The sequence below is a fragment of the Drosophila sechellia genome, chromosome 3L, assembly GCF_004382195.2.
Source record: "Drosophila sechellia strain sech25 chromosome 3L, ASM438219v1, whole genome shotgun sequence".
Taxonomy (NCBI): Eukaryota; Metazoa; Arthropoda; class Insecta; order Diptera; family Drosophilidae; genus Drosophila; species Drosophila sechellia.
This window is the reverse complement of record NC_045951.1, coordinates 4,037,517-4,049,803: the sequence shown is the minus strand read 5'-3', so window position 1 is coordinate 4,049,803 and position 12,287 is coordinate 4,037,517. Positions and strand designations below refer to the sequence as shown.

At 46.5% G+C, this 12,287-nt stretch overlaps 4 protein-coding genes across 4 annotated transcripts; 1 reads left to right on the top strand and 3 right to left on the bottom strand.

Moving 5' to 3' along the window:
* The first annotated feature begins 310 nt into the window (after positions 1 to 310).
* On the top strand, positions 311 to 7,843 carry LOC6610709 (bone morphogenetic protein receptor type-2). The gene is made up of 6 exons (XM_002035239.2): positions 311 to 602; positions 3,712 to 3,867; positions 3,929 to 4,153; positions 4,212 to 4,781; positions 4,845 to 5,668; positions 5,727 to 7,843. Exons 2-6 carry the CDS (start codon positions 3,816 to 3,818, stop codon positions 6,765 to 6,767), a joined length of 2,712 nt encoding a protein of 903 aa, XP_002035275.1. The 5' UTR covers positions 311 to 602; positions 3,712 to 3,815; the 3' UTR covers positions 6,768 to 7,843.
* Positions 1,701 to 2,624, bottom strand: LOC6610710. The gene is made up of 3 exons (XM_032717531.1): positions 2,529 to 2,624; positions 2,353 to 2,459; positions 1,701 to 2,290 (listed from the first exon to the last, which is right to left on the bottom strand). The coding sequence occupies exons 2-3, from the start codon at positions 2,362 to 2,364 to the stop codon at positions 1,823 to 1,825; spliced, it is 480 nt and encodes a 159-aa protein (XP_032573422.1). The 5' UTR covers positions 2,365 to 2,459; positions 2,529 to 2,624; the 3' UTR covers positions 1,701 to 1,822.
* LOC6610708 (cytochrome P450 302a1, mitochondrial) lies at positions 7,264 to 9,715 on the bottom strand. Its single transcript, XM_002035238.2, has 4 exons — positions 9,109 to 9,715; positions 8,352 to 8,953; positions 8,095 to 8,292; positions 7,264 to 8,008 (listed from the first exon to the last, which is right to left on the bottom strand). The coding sequence occupies exons 1-4, from the start codon at positions 9,656 to 9,658 to the stop codon at positions 7,889 to 7,891; spliced, it is 1,470 nt and encodes a 489-aa protein (XP_002035274.1). The 5' UTR covers positions 9,659 to 9,715; the 3' UTR covers positions 7,264 to 7,888.
* Positions 9,716 to 10,106: 391 nt separating this feature from the next.
* LOC6610707 (UDP-glucuronosyltransferase 3A1) lies at positions 10,107 to 12,257 on the bottom strand. Its single transcript, XM_002035237.2, has 4 exons — positions 11,444 to 12,257; positions 10,977 to 11,386; positions 10,800 to 10,912; positions 10,107 to 10,739 (listed from the first exon to the last, which is right to left on the bottom strand). The coding sequence occupies exons 1-4, from the start codon at positions 12,100 to 12,102 to the stop codon at positions 10,170 to 10,172; spliced, it is 1,752 nt and encodes a 583-aa protein (XP_002035273.1). The 5' UTR covers positions 12,103 to 12,257; the 3' UTR covers positions 10,107 to 10,169.
* Positions 12,258 to 12,287: the final 30 nt, after the last annotated feature.

Here is a 12,287-nt window from a genome sequence, read left to right as displayed (position 1 = left end):
TAACATAATGGCGGAATCAAAACTTAGTATTACGGAGTTTTAAAAAATGGCTTTTTGGCCACAAAAAGGTACCATTCAGCCTATAGTGCACAGTAATAAGCTCAACAAGTGCTCAACTCTTTCGCTCTCTCGCTATGCCTTGCTCTCTTTCGTTTGCTCCACTCTCGCTCCAATCGGAGCCTCTGCCATTCCACGCAGCTTCGTAAATACGCGCACGCCGCTTCTTCTTTGGCTGCAGAGAAGAGCGGAGAGCGCGAATGGGAGCATAGCTGAGCGGAGCAGCGCACCGCATTCATTCCTCCAAAGTCGGCGGGCGAAGGTGGGCGCGCTGTGAAAAGTCAAACGGCAAAACGGCAGAAAGGCAGAACGGCCCGCCTATCGGGCAAACTTGTTTAAAGTGCCATAAAAAAGCCTCTAAAAAGCGTAGAAATAAAAAAAGCTGCCGTGCAGCGCAGAGCAGACGCGACTGGCGCCGGTGCCCCAATAATAAATTTTCCGACGAGTGTGCAACTTCTTTCGGTTTATTTAAAAAAATAAATAAATAAATAAGTAATACAACTTAAAGTGCAAGTGCAGTGCTTCAGTAGCGCCCTGAATTAAGTGTAAGTGCTGCTCGCAAATTGGCGTTGAAATTAGTGCAGAATAGTGCAAATGTTTTCCGCAAACAATGCTGGAAAATGTCTTGGAAAAATCAATTTTTAACTCCACTCTGCGCAAGTACACACACACAAATACGCAGGCTAGCGAAGGGCAGACGGCGGGTTGGGGTGAGCCACCCACCCTGGTAGAAAACACTCTGTCTGCTCACAGTACACATGCACTGTTAGAAATGTTAATATCAATTTGCACAATGCATACTATGTGATAATGATATATATTCCTTGAAGATGCAAAGAACAATTGCGTTCTCGAGTAGTAGGAATTATTGATATTATTCGTATTTTGGATAAATTATAAAATAACATACAACCCATTTGTTTACTGTGTGCAATGAAGTCAACAAGAGACCTCCGAATCCATGCCCATTCACATTCCCTTCGCCATTGTTGTTCTTACTGTCTTCCGCGACTGCATGCACTTTTTTGTTTTTGCATTGATTTTCCACATCGTTTTTTACACCGACTGTCGGCAGTTTTGCCAAATGCATCTGCAGCACGAAGATGTATCCCGAATGGCGCGGATGGGTCTGAGGATGGGGACATGGACAAATGCACACGCAGCACGCAAAAAGTTAATCAGGCCCCAAAGAACAACAAAACGGTGGGGCCCAAAACACACTAACAGCGAAGGGGAAGTGAGCATGAAGACAGTTTTATACACTGTAATAAAATGAACTATTAACTAACATAGTGTTACAACGGTATTTATCTTAATTCCGCTAAAACTGATTCAATACGGAGGCATTAGGAAAATTTATTGGTGCCAGATAGTTTTAGGGCCGGTTGGGTACACCCTGACAAGTGTAGGGTATCGAGCAGTATTTGCAATTAACTGGCGCCGTCGGCTATCGTGCGAGAGCAGCCGGCGGGTTCCGCCTCCTCGCCCGCGGGGTCTCCTCCGGCCCACTCCACGGAGCACTTGGGACAGCGCCAGTTGAACCTGTTTTGGCGCGCCAGAGACACCGCTCTCTGGCTTCTCGAGTTCTCTTCATGTGCGCATTTGCTGAAAGTGGAGAAAGGAGAGGAAACACAGAAGCGAAATTCGAGAAAAAAAAGGCCAGAAATAGCGTCCCTTCGAAATTATAATTGCTCTATAAATTGAACATTATTAAAATCATGATACAAGAAATATTGTACGAAATTGAAAAAAAGAGCAAATTATTCTATTCGGAGGACTTCTCCATCTGGGCTTTATCGCGTTGACGCATCTTCCAAAGCTTCTTCTGGCGGACGAGGCCGACAAAATCAAGTGGTGATTTCGGGAAGACTTTCGACTGGATAGCATCCAGTTGGGAGTTAATCCTGTTAACCAAAAGCCCAATTGCATTGACAACCGACTGCTGATCATTTGGATCCACCTTCAATAAGGCTTCTGGTATTGGTATTTCTGGAGCTGGAGAGTCCTGTGAAGAACCTGATGATGAGTCAGAGTCCTCGCTGCTTTGAGTTGTCGAATCCTGTGAGGAACCCGATGATAAGTCAGACTCCTCGTACTGTGATGAGTCCTCGTTCTCATCTGAAGCATCATAGTAATCTTTCGGCTGCTCTGATGAATCGGAATCCATTTGCAAACTCTTCTTCGCGTTGGAATCCTCAGTGGCGCCCGAATCCGTATTGCTACGATTTGGGTTCTGCATGAAAAGGGGTAAATGTTATATGAATGCACTCAGGACACAATTAACCATCAACATACCATCTTATTCATCTTTCTGAAGAGTTGCAAAATAGTTTAGCACAATAACGAAGCCGATAAAATTCACTGCAATCCAGAAAATAAAGTACACGAACACAAGTTCTCCACTCATGACAATCAAGTGTGGAATGAAATAGTTAGTTCGATATTCTATATCTATTTGACAAGTAACTCACAGCGTGCTGGATAATAAGACTGGCAATCCCACAAAATCGAACACGTTTTCGGCAAAACTTGCTGAATAATTGTATCAGCTGTTGGTCAGCTGTTTCAGGCAAACGGACAGTTCAACAACCCCTACCAGAGTTGTCACCTTCCATGGTGGAATAATCTAGTATTAATTTAATGCCAGATTTATTTGTAATTATAAACACAAATTCCTAATAGAGCGCTTGAAATCAGCATAATACGCGCTTTTGCTTTCATTCTTGATTCTGCTGTATGAATTTCTTGAATTGAAAATGCCATAAACAATAGCCGTAATCGCATGATAAGTCTATCCTGAAATGTCTTATAAAATGCTTATCTTGGTTTAAATTTCATGCCTCGTCACCCACAATTAACCCAAATGCCGCCGATGCAAATTTGTTACCAGCTAGGTATAAACAAATTTTTATTTGCAAGTTTGTACATACATATGTATATGTATAAGACAAACTAACGTATCCTATAATTGGAGCGTAATAACATTAACCAGCCCCACATAATTAATGCCGGCAAAATTTCTAATCAGCATTCAGGGGGAAACGAGTGTGGGGTGGAGTGTTTTCAAGAATGCGTGCTTATATATGTACCTTTCGTTGGTGTACTAGTTAATGGATGATAAGGGGGATAAATTGAAGGTGGTGGTGGTTCATGCAGATACTATAAAATTAATGTTAGGGGTACACAAGTTTACATATTTCCCGCAGTTCCATCTAGATGCTCCACACTGCTGCAATCGAGCCTCAACTGAAATGATTCCCATTCTAGCGGCGCCTGGTTCCAAATCGGTTCCAAAGTGCAACCGTTCCCTCGAGACTTGGAGTGGGTGGGTGCTTGTGGTTCCTCCATTTGATCCCCCCAGTCCCCGCAGCCTAGACAGACTTTGATGGAGACGCTTGGCGATCGGTAGTGTTCGATTGTGGAGCTGTGCGAGTATTTGGGTCTGGCCATTATCATCGGCGGTTGACTTGATATAGTCGCAGAGCCCGCGAATTGTCATCGTCGATTGATACGCCAACCGAATATAAGATTTTTGTGGAGGGGAGCAGAGGTTGGAAAGGGTGCGAGTGTGGCCCGAATATTGATAATTCCTGTGTACATGCTTTTTATTCAGAAAAGACAGAACAATATTTATAAACTGATGCGTTCTTTTAGCTCCTTTTGGTTAGTCAAAATGCCGTAACATTGCCGAGGAACCCGACAGTCATACGCATCCAGAGTAAATCATACTGAAGGTGGTTTTGTAAAGGATTCCAGACATGAATTGGGCTATCTATCTTTTGTTGGCCCTGATCTCGCTGGGCAGAGCAAGTGAGTACTCCAAATTCTTCTTATCTATTTATGAATGGAATTTTTATATTTTTTTGATTAGCACCTGTTCCCAATCGCCAGTATAGCTGTATGAGCTACCAGGAGGACGACAACTCATTTCACGAAGATGATGGCGATCAGGACTCTAGTGGTGAGCTGCAGGAGCAGCAGGTGGAGTCCACTCCGATTCCGAGCGAGCCACATAGACGCACCTGCCCCGATGGCTACACTTTCTGTTTCACCATCTGGAACCAGACGGCCAATGGAGCGCGGGTTGTTAAGCAGGGTGAGTTCATGAACGTGATTTTTTGTTTAATTTTGTGTCATAACTAAAATTTACCTAGGTTGCTGGAAAGACAACACGGATCGCACTTCCATTTGCAGCCAGTCGGAATGCACCAGCTCGGCTCCCACCTCCAAGACCAGTTCTTTGTACTACTGTTGCTGCTCGGGAGGATTGTGCAATGCCCAGTATGCAGTGGTCGAACCAGCACCTCTGGAACTGGGCTCCAATGAGGGCCGGACTTCGATCACAAATCGGGCGACAGAAAAACAGCACCAGTCCTTTTTGGCCAGTACAATGCTGGGCCTTGCCGGTGGACTCACAGCCCTCACCATCGGCATCTTCCTGGCTGTTCAATACTGCCGCACGGCCAAGGAGAAACCGGAACCCGAGGAGTCTCCTCTGGCGCCATCGGGCCCTGGCTACAGTTCCAATCTCAGGAATGTGGACAACATGAATTTGATCGGCATGCTGGGCAGCGGCAAGTATGGAACTGTGATGAAGGGACTGCTCCACGACCAGGAGGTGGCGGTTAAGATATATCCCGAAGAGCATCATCAGTACTATGTGAACGAGAGGAACATCTACGCCTTGCCTTTGATGGAGTGTCCTGCGCTGTTGAGCTACTTCGGTAAGTGTTCCTGAATAATTTCCTAAGATATATTCTCAACACAAACTTTATTCCATTTTAAAGGCTACGATGAACGCTGCACCATGGACGGTCGAATGGAGTATCAGCTGGTACTATCTCTGGCTCCCCTCGGATGCCTCCAGGATTGGTTGATAGCCAATACCCTGACCTTCAGCGAATGCTGTGGAATGCTTCAGTCCATCACGCGTGGAATCTCGCACCTGCACACGGAACTCCGACTGGGGGATCAGCATAAGCCCTGTGTGGCTCATCGGGATATCAACACCAGGAATGTGTTGGTCCAAGCTGATCTCAGCTGTTGCATTGCGGATTTCGGTTTCGCCCTCAAGGTGTTTGGCTCCAAGTACGAGTACAAGGGCGAGGTGGCCATGGCGGAAACGAAGAGCATCAATGAGGTGGGCACCCTTCGCTACATGGCCCCGGAATTACTGGAAGGAGCTGTAAATCTGCGGGACTGCGAAACATCGCTGAAGCAAATGGATGTCTATGCCCTGGGCCTGGTGCTGTGGGAAGTGGCTACCCGCTGCTCGGATTTCTATGCCCCTGGTCAAGCAACACCTCCGTACAAAGCTCCCTATGAGCAGGAGGTGGGCTCCCATCCCAGCTTTGATCAAATGCAGGCGTTGGTGGTGCGGCACAAGGCGCGTCCCTTATTTCCCACCGGCTGGGGTGGAGGAGCAGCGGCCAAAGTGGTGCGGGATACTTGCGAGGACTGTTGGGATCATGATGCGGATGCTAGGCTGACCTCCTTGTGTGCCGAGGAGCGCATGCAGGAGATGTCGACATTAAGGCCACGAGCACAGGCTCAACCTTCCAGTCCACTGCTGAATACCAACAATCTGGTGGCCAGCCCAAATGCGGAACAGGTAAGATCATTACTCGCGTGTACTTCAATAGTTACTGTATATATGAATTATTTTGCAGGGAATAAATATCATAGCCACAACGACAACGGCGGCTGCAGTCCATCACCAGATGAGCTCCGACACCACGGGACTTATACAGCCACCTCCCAATCAGCAGATACCTCTAGCTGCCTTGGAACGGGAGAAGAATCATCTGAGCTACCCGCAACAGCAATTGCAACCTTATCAGGGCAGGAATCCCTGCCAGGAGCGCAATCTGGCACCTCTGACAATGCGAACTCCGCCGGTTCTTGTGGAGCGGAGCAAGAAGCACAGTTTCCAGACGCAGCCTCAGGAGAACTCACTTTCTTGCTTGGAGCATGATGTGAGTGTGGAGGAGCTGATAGCCAGCCATCATCACCAGCAGCAAAAGAACACGATTGTCAGCACAGGTGGAAATGGCAATTCCTGCTTGGGTCAGGGATTTCCCAAGCAGCAGAACACGGATCAAAAACTCCGGGGATGGCATGGAGTAAGAGCCCTGATCCACAAGAAACTTTTCCGCAAGGAGCACGCCGAGGAGCTGTGTCGCCAGTTGCAGTTGGGAGAGGAGAAGTCCAATCTGGTGACGGCTCTTCGACGACCGAACAACCTGGATCTTAGTCCTCGCCTCGATAAACCTCCGCCGGTTCCGTTGAGGAGTGCAGAGCAACGGACGGGAACTCCGGCTCACATTGTACCCCGCTCGCTGTCCAGCAGCCTGATCAAGCACATCAACGGGAGCACCAACAATAACTCCATCCAGAGTCATGGTAGCGAACTGCAGACCCTCACCCGTCCGGCTTCGAAGCGAAGACCAGGTCACCTGCGCACCAACTCCCTGATGGCCACCACGGGTCAGGGGCCGCCGACGGAGCAGCAAATGCGTCGTCAGCACAGTCTGGAGGTGTTCCGTGAGGTATTCAGCGGACGGGGGAGCAGCGAGCGGTTGAGGGATCCCAGCGAGCGGGTCAAGACCCCGGGAGATGTGCCACCATCCGTACGGAAAGCCAGGGCCAGCAAGACACTGAGCTTGTACGACGATCGGATGATGGACTCCTCCCTGCTTAACATCCTCTAGCATGAGGAGGTTCTGCTGCTGGAGCTATAAACTAATCGAATGCAGCAGAACATGAATCCAAACCCATATCTCATCCTTCATCGAACACATATTCAACGATAGCCATAGAGCAGAAGACTTGAATCGCTTCCTGGAAAAGTCTTCTCACAAATCAGAAGGATTAAGGAGTGTTTTGTTTTCTAATCAAAGTTCTCTTCGATTTCAAATCAAAAATGCATTATTATTTATCAGGAAACATAGATAGTGTCACAGAAATCACACATCATCATTTCCTAACTCGCCTGGATTGACGATTTGAAATCGAAAGAACTCTGAGAAACTGAAAACACATAACAGGTCCTAGATACAATTATTTTTCGAACATAGTAGAAAGACAGTATGTGTATATCTGAATGTATTTTTTCACCAATCATCCTAGCGTGTAGTGCGGCAAACAACCAAAGTCCTTATAGGTTAGATCAGACTAGTATCGTACGAGTATCAGTATATAGCAGTATATAGCCTCACACACATATATTTTTGACTTGATCTTGGACAAGAGCGAAACAGGTAGTAGTCTATATAATTTGTACATGTGCGGTTTTCACTCGAGTCGAGCTTAAGGCAGGAAGGGAGTAGGAGGGAATGATGGGGATTGGTCGGACCACTTTTATAGAGCCATATATAGAAACGAACTGCATTACGAGTATATATTTAACTAAACATTGTACTGGAATATTTAGTCAAGCATAATTACACACTAAAACCCCAAAATTGGGTTGTCATGCCGGAACCATGTATACAAAAAGAAAGCACAAAATACTCGAAGAAAATATCTGGTTAACAAAATAAGCAATCTTCTGTGGAATGACAACCCACATGCCCGCTGTTCGAGTATTTGGCAACCCTATCTAGTATACCCCTTTGGATGAATTTTCGGTGAATGCCTTTTTGTCGTTCTCTTTAGTACTTAGACCAAAACACCCACAGCCTTTCAATCACATTAAATGCAAGTCTAGTTATATATAATTTACACTAACTATAATTATGAGCTAATTTAAAATAATTAATAAACGAATTATTTAAACGTGACGCAAGTCTGGTATCTCAGTCTTAATGCTCTGGCGACTTATACCTAATAACTACTCCTTACGCCATCGCAGATCGATCAGCACTGGGGCATCGGGTTTATTTATCAACAGGGTCTTCACACCCATCTCACCATCGGATCCGCTCCAAACCAATTCGTATTCACGCAGCAGCTGAAAATGCAAATCGATTCCATGGAATAAACAATTGGACATTATTTTGGAGACCGCAAAGTGCTGATCTGTTTCCGTCAGCTCACCCTGAGAAGCAAAATGTGCATATTCTGCTCGGCCAAACGGCGGGCGATGCAGGCCCGCATTCCGTGACCGAAGGGAAGGACCAGGTAGGGATTGAGGGCACTACGGTGCTGGAGCCATCGATCTGGTTGGAAGCGCAGCGGATCCTGAAAGTGCTGCTCCAGCCGGCAGGCTACCATGTTCTGGGTCACCACGGTGGTCTGGCAAGGGATTATACCATTTATATGTATATTTAGAAAATATTTGTCTATACACTGACCCCCTTTGGCACAAAGTAGCCACTGAAGATCGCATCCTGATTAAGAATCCTGCCCACGCCCACGGCAATGGGATTCAAGCGAAGCGATTCCTTGAGGACAGCCCTCGTATAGGTGATATCTGTGCGTAGGGCATCCATGGATAGCTCGTCCTTGGCACTCGGAAGCACTCTCTTGGCCTCCTCGTGCAGTTTTTGCTGCACCTCCGAATTTCGAGCTATGTGATAGAGCAGAAATGCCGAGGCATAGGAGGTGGTATCGATGCCAGCCAAGAGCAAATCTGCTGCAGTGCCCACCACGTCACTGCGATCAAGCTCGGGATTTTTAACATAAGCCGAGATCAGTGAAGATCCCACTGAACCGTTCCTTACATTCTCCTCCACTAACTCCAGGGCCACACCCTCCATATATGATTGGGCCTGGCTAAGTTTTCGAAAGCTAGGTGTGTCCAGGAATCGCCACAGCTGGAGGCCCTGATCTGTGGGCAGGATGCAGCTATTGGTGGTCTCTGCCGCATCCATCAAGCGGGTGGATCGGGATTTAGGAGCTTGTTCCTGGGCAGTAAAAGACTGCAGACGGGCTCCAAAGGTGAGCAGACAGGTTACTGAAAAGAAAGTGATCATTTGACTACAAATTTATGTTTTCTTTGCAATTCAACTAATATATCTAAGCCAGATATCTAAGAACTTCATGAAATTCAAGAAAATTAAATCTACCGAAAATTGCCACATTCACCATTTCCAATTCAGATCTACTCACATTCCAAATTCAATCTGGTGAGCTTGGGCAGCATATCAATGGCACCACCATCGCGAGATTCTTGTAGAAATCGAATGAACTCCTTGGTGACTCCATCCACTTCGCTAACGAAGTTCCGCACACTCTTTGGAGCACTCAGCTCCTTTTGCACCTGGGCACGTATACGCCACCATTCCGGACCATTGGTGGGCAGCAAGCCGGTGGTTTTATAGACATCCGGTCGGCTCTTGCGATATTGGGCCAGTGCCAGGTGACTTCTTCTCTGCGGACAATCCCGCTCGTTGAGCAGCGAAGCTATGTCCTTGGGATCGTACAACCAGACGATGTCCTGCCCGGGAACTATAGTTTCCCTCACAATTGCGCCATATTTCTCATACTTATCCTGGCCGGCTTGGTGCAACCTTAGCCAGGAATAGGATCCGATTCCGGGCAGGTAGTTGTATAGGTTACCCATTCCAAAGGGCCCTCGAGGTCCTGGAATCGCCTGATACGGTTTGGCAAAGGTGCACTGCCTCGAGGTGCAGCTAATCTTTAACAGTTTGGTCAGCATTTTTCGTCGATTCTCTGGTCTTTTCGCGGCAAATTCTCGAAATGCACTGGAGACTACGTGGGTCTGAGGGTTTTATTGCCGGCTCAGCATTCGGGAAAAAGGCATTAAACGCACTCTGGGATCGAAGTTGTGCCTACCTGTGGTGAATCTACCTACCTGAGGGGATTTATTTTAGATATTTTCGCTCTTTGAATTAAGAGAGCCAAAATGGGAATAGTATATTCTTAAAAAGAAAGGTATACTTTTTGGCTGTACGTTTTTATTAATCTAGCTAGAAAGTTTAAACAAAAAGGGGAATAGACCCCAAGCATATAGCTCTTTACCTCATGTTGTTTGATTTGCATTTTAATTGAGTTTTCTCCAAATATGATATTTTGCTAAAAAGCATCGTATTAATTATTAACATGTAGGTCAAAATACCTGAAATGGGCTTTGCCAAATTAATGAATTGATGTTGCGGAGACCGTTACAATTATTTATTCGCAGTCTTTTTTGGTAGATGAGCAAACATTTAGTCTTCTTTTTTCACCTCGAGGGGCTTTTCTTCCCCTTTGAGCAGTTGCTCCTCCCCCTCGAGAATCTCATCATTTAGATCATCGATTAATTCGGTGGTTTCTAGTTTGAGTGTTACATTCATTGGTACCTTATCAGCCTTGGAGCTCTTCTTTGACTTCTTAGGTTTTTTTGGTAATGTTTTTTCGAAAGAACGTTGACCTTTGGATCCTCCAGTGTATAAGACGTAGACCAAGTTGGCCAAAGATACCACCGCAGCCAGGAGAACAATGAGAGGCACGGTCAGGACATCTAGGGAATTGGTCACGCAGAAATTTTGGGCTAACGCCTCAGTTTGTGCGAAATGTTTAAATAGTCGTGGTTCGGCGATAAGTTGTTCCACATGCCATACAGCCAATTCCAGGGCGGATTGTGGACGGGTCCGGAACTTCAACTGGGCCTGGTAGAGGGCACTTGTGAAACGTTCCTCATCCAGGATTCGCGTGAGGGCATCCGACAGGGAGCTTTGGTTAAATTCCTTGGCCTGAAGCATCACTCCCAAGTTGCGTTCCATTACACGTTGGGCGTTCTGCAGGATAAAGTTAAATGTAATATGATTTCATATAATAGAAATACAAAATAAACTCACATTAAATTCCTCTAGTTTAAGGGGAAGCACGACGACGGGCACTCCATAGTGAATCGCCTCCTGAAGACTGAAGCTATCTCCATGATTCAGGAACCCCTTGACGTACCGCATAGCTGATTGTCATAAACAAAAGTATGTTTCTTATTCTTTTTAAGACGTGAAAAATACAAAACCTACCCAAGATGTCTTGCTGTAGTGATTGATTCACATGGAGCATCAACAGATTTGGTTTCTTAGCCGGCAACTGCTCTAGTTGCTCCACATTCCATATAAAGGCAACACTGGGATTTTCGTGAATCATCGTATACATAGCCTTCAATCCCTGGCCATTCATATACTCAATATAGGGCATATTGATGTACACGATGCCGTCGACGAACTTCTCCGTGAATTCTTGTATATACCCGGGCAGAGGACTGGTCTGCTTCTTGATGTGGAGACCACCCACTTCGATGACTCCGGGCGGAAGGTTCTGAACATAATCCAAGGTTGGATGGGTATTTAGGAGCACTAATTGTAGATTGGGGAAACCATTTTCCGCCTTCATTAGTTGACTAAGAACAGGACGAGTGACCACTAAGTGAATCCTAGGGATTGGGAGAGTATGATCATTGGGAATAGTAGTAGATGATTTCTGAACTCACAGTGGCTCTGCATAGTACATGATGTGGTTGTGAAGTCTGTTCAAGAAGCCCATATTCTTGGGAACTGGGCTAGTATAGTGCGGAATCCGGGCCGCATTTATGGTGTTTTCCGCTCGGAGTAGGGACATAAGGTCTGGCGTGAGCTTACCAGCACTTAAGCCAAGAACTGGCTTGGAACGCCAGCCGGACACCAAATCCATGAAGCACTCAATGCCTTGGGTGACATCCGTAATGATCAGATCATATTCCATGCACAGTTGGGCGCGCAGCTCCGGCATCTTGCTGCTCATGGTATCCGAGTTAAGGAGAGCACGACAGCTGCCCAAGAGGACCTCGTACCACACCAGCAGTTGATTGAGGGTCACCATATTCATGTACTCGCGCGGTTCCTCAAGGAGGAAGTGCCTCTTCATCACATCGTATTCGTTGGGCAAATGGAAGTACACTAGACCGTCCACTTGCTTCTTTGGCTCCGGATTGGGGGCTGTACTGATGACCAGTAGGCTATGACCGTTGGCCAAGAGGGCGTCGAAAAGGGGCTTCGACCAGCCGGGATTGTTGTGCTTGGCCGTGCTCACCAAGCACAGGATATTTGCCGCCTCCAGGGAGCAAAACCTGCCCAAAAGCATGAACACCGGGAGTAGACACAAGGCCCTCATTGCTCCAATTACTTTTCACTACTGAGTCACCTATGTGGGTTGTTTGGGTGTCATCACCCGATAAGATTGACCGGTTAATGTGTTTGTCGCGCCGAAGGTTTCAATCGGATTTGTTTTCCCTCGATATCAGTGGAATTATGTTGAATCGGTTAAAAACGTTAGCAACTGAGTGAAGTTTTGGGCAT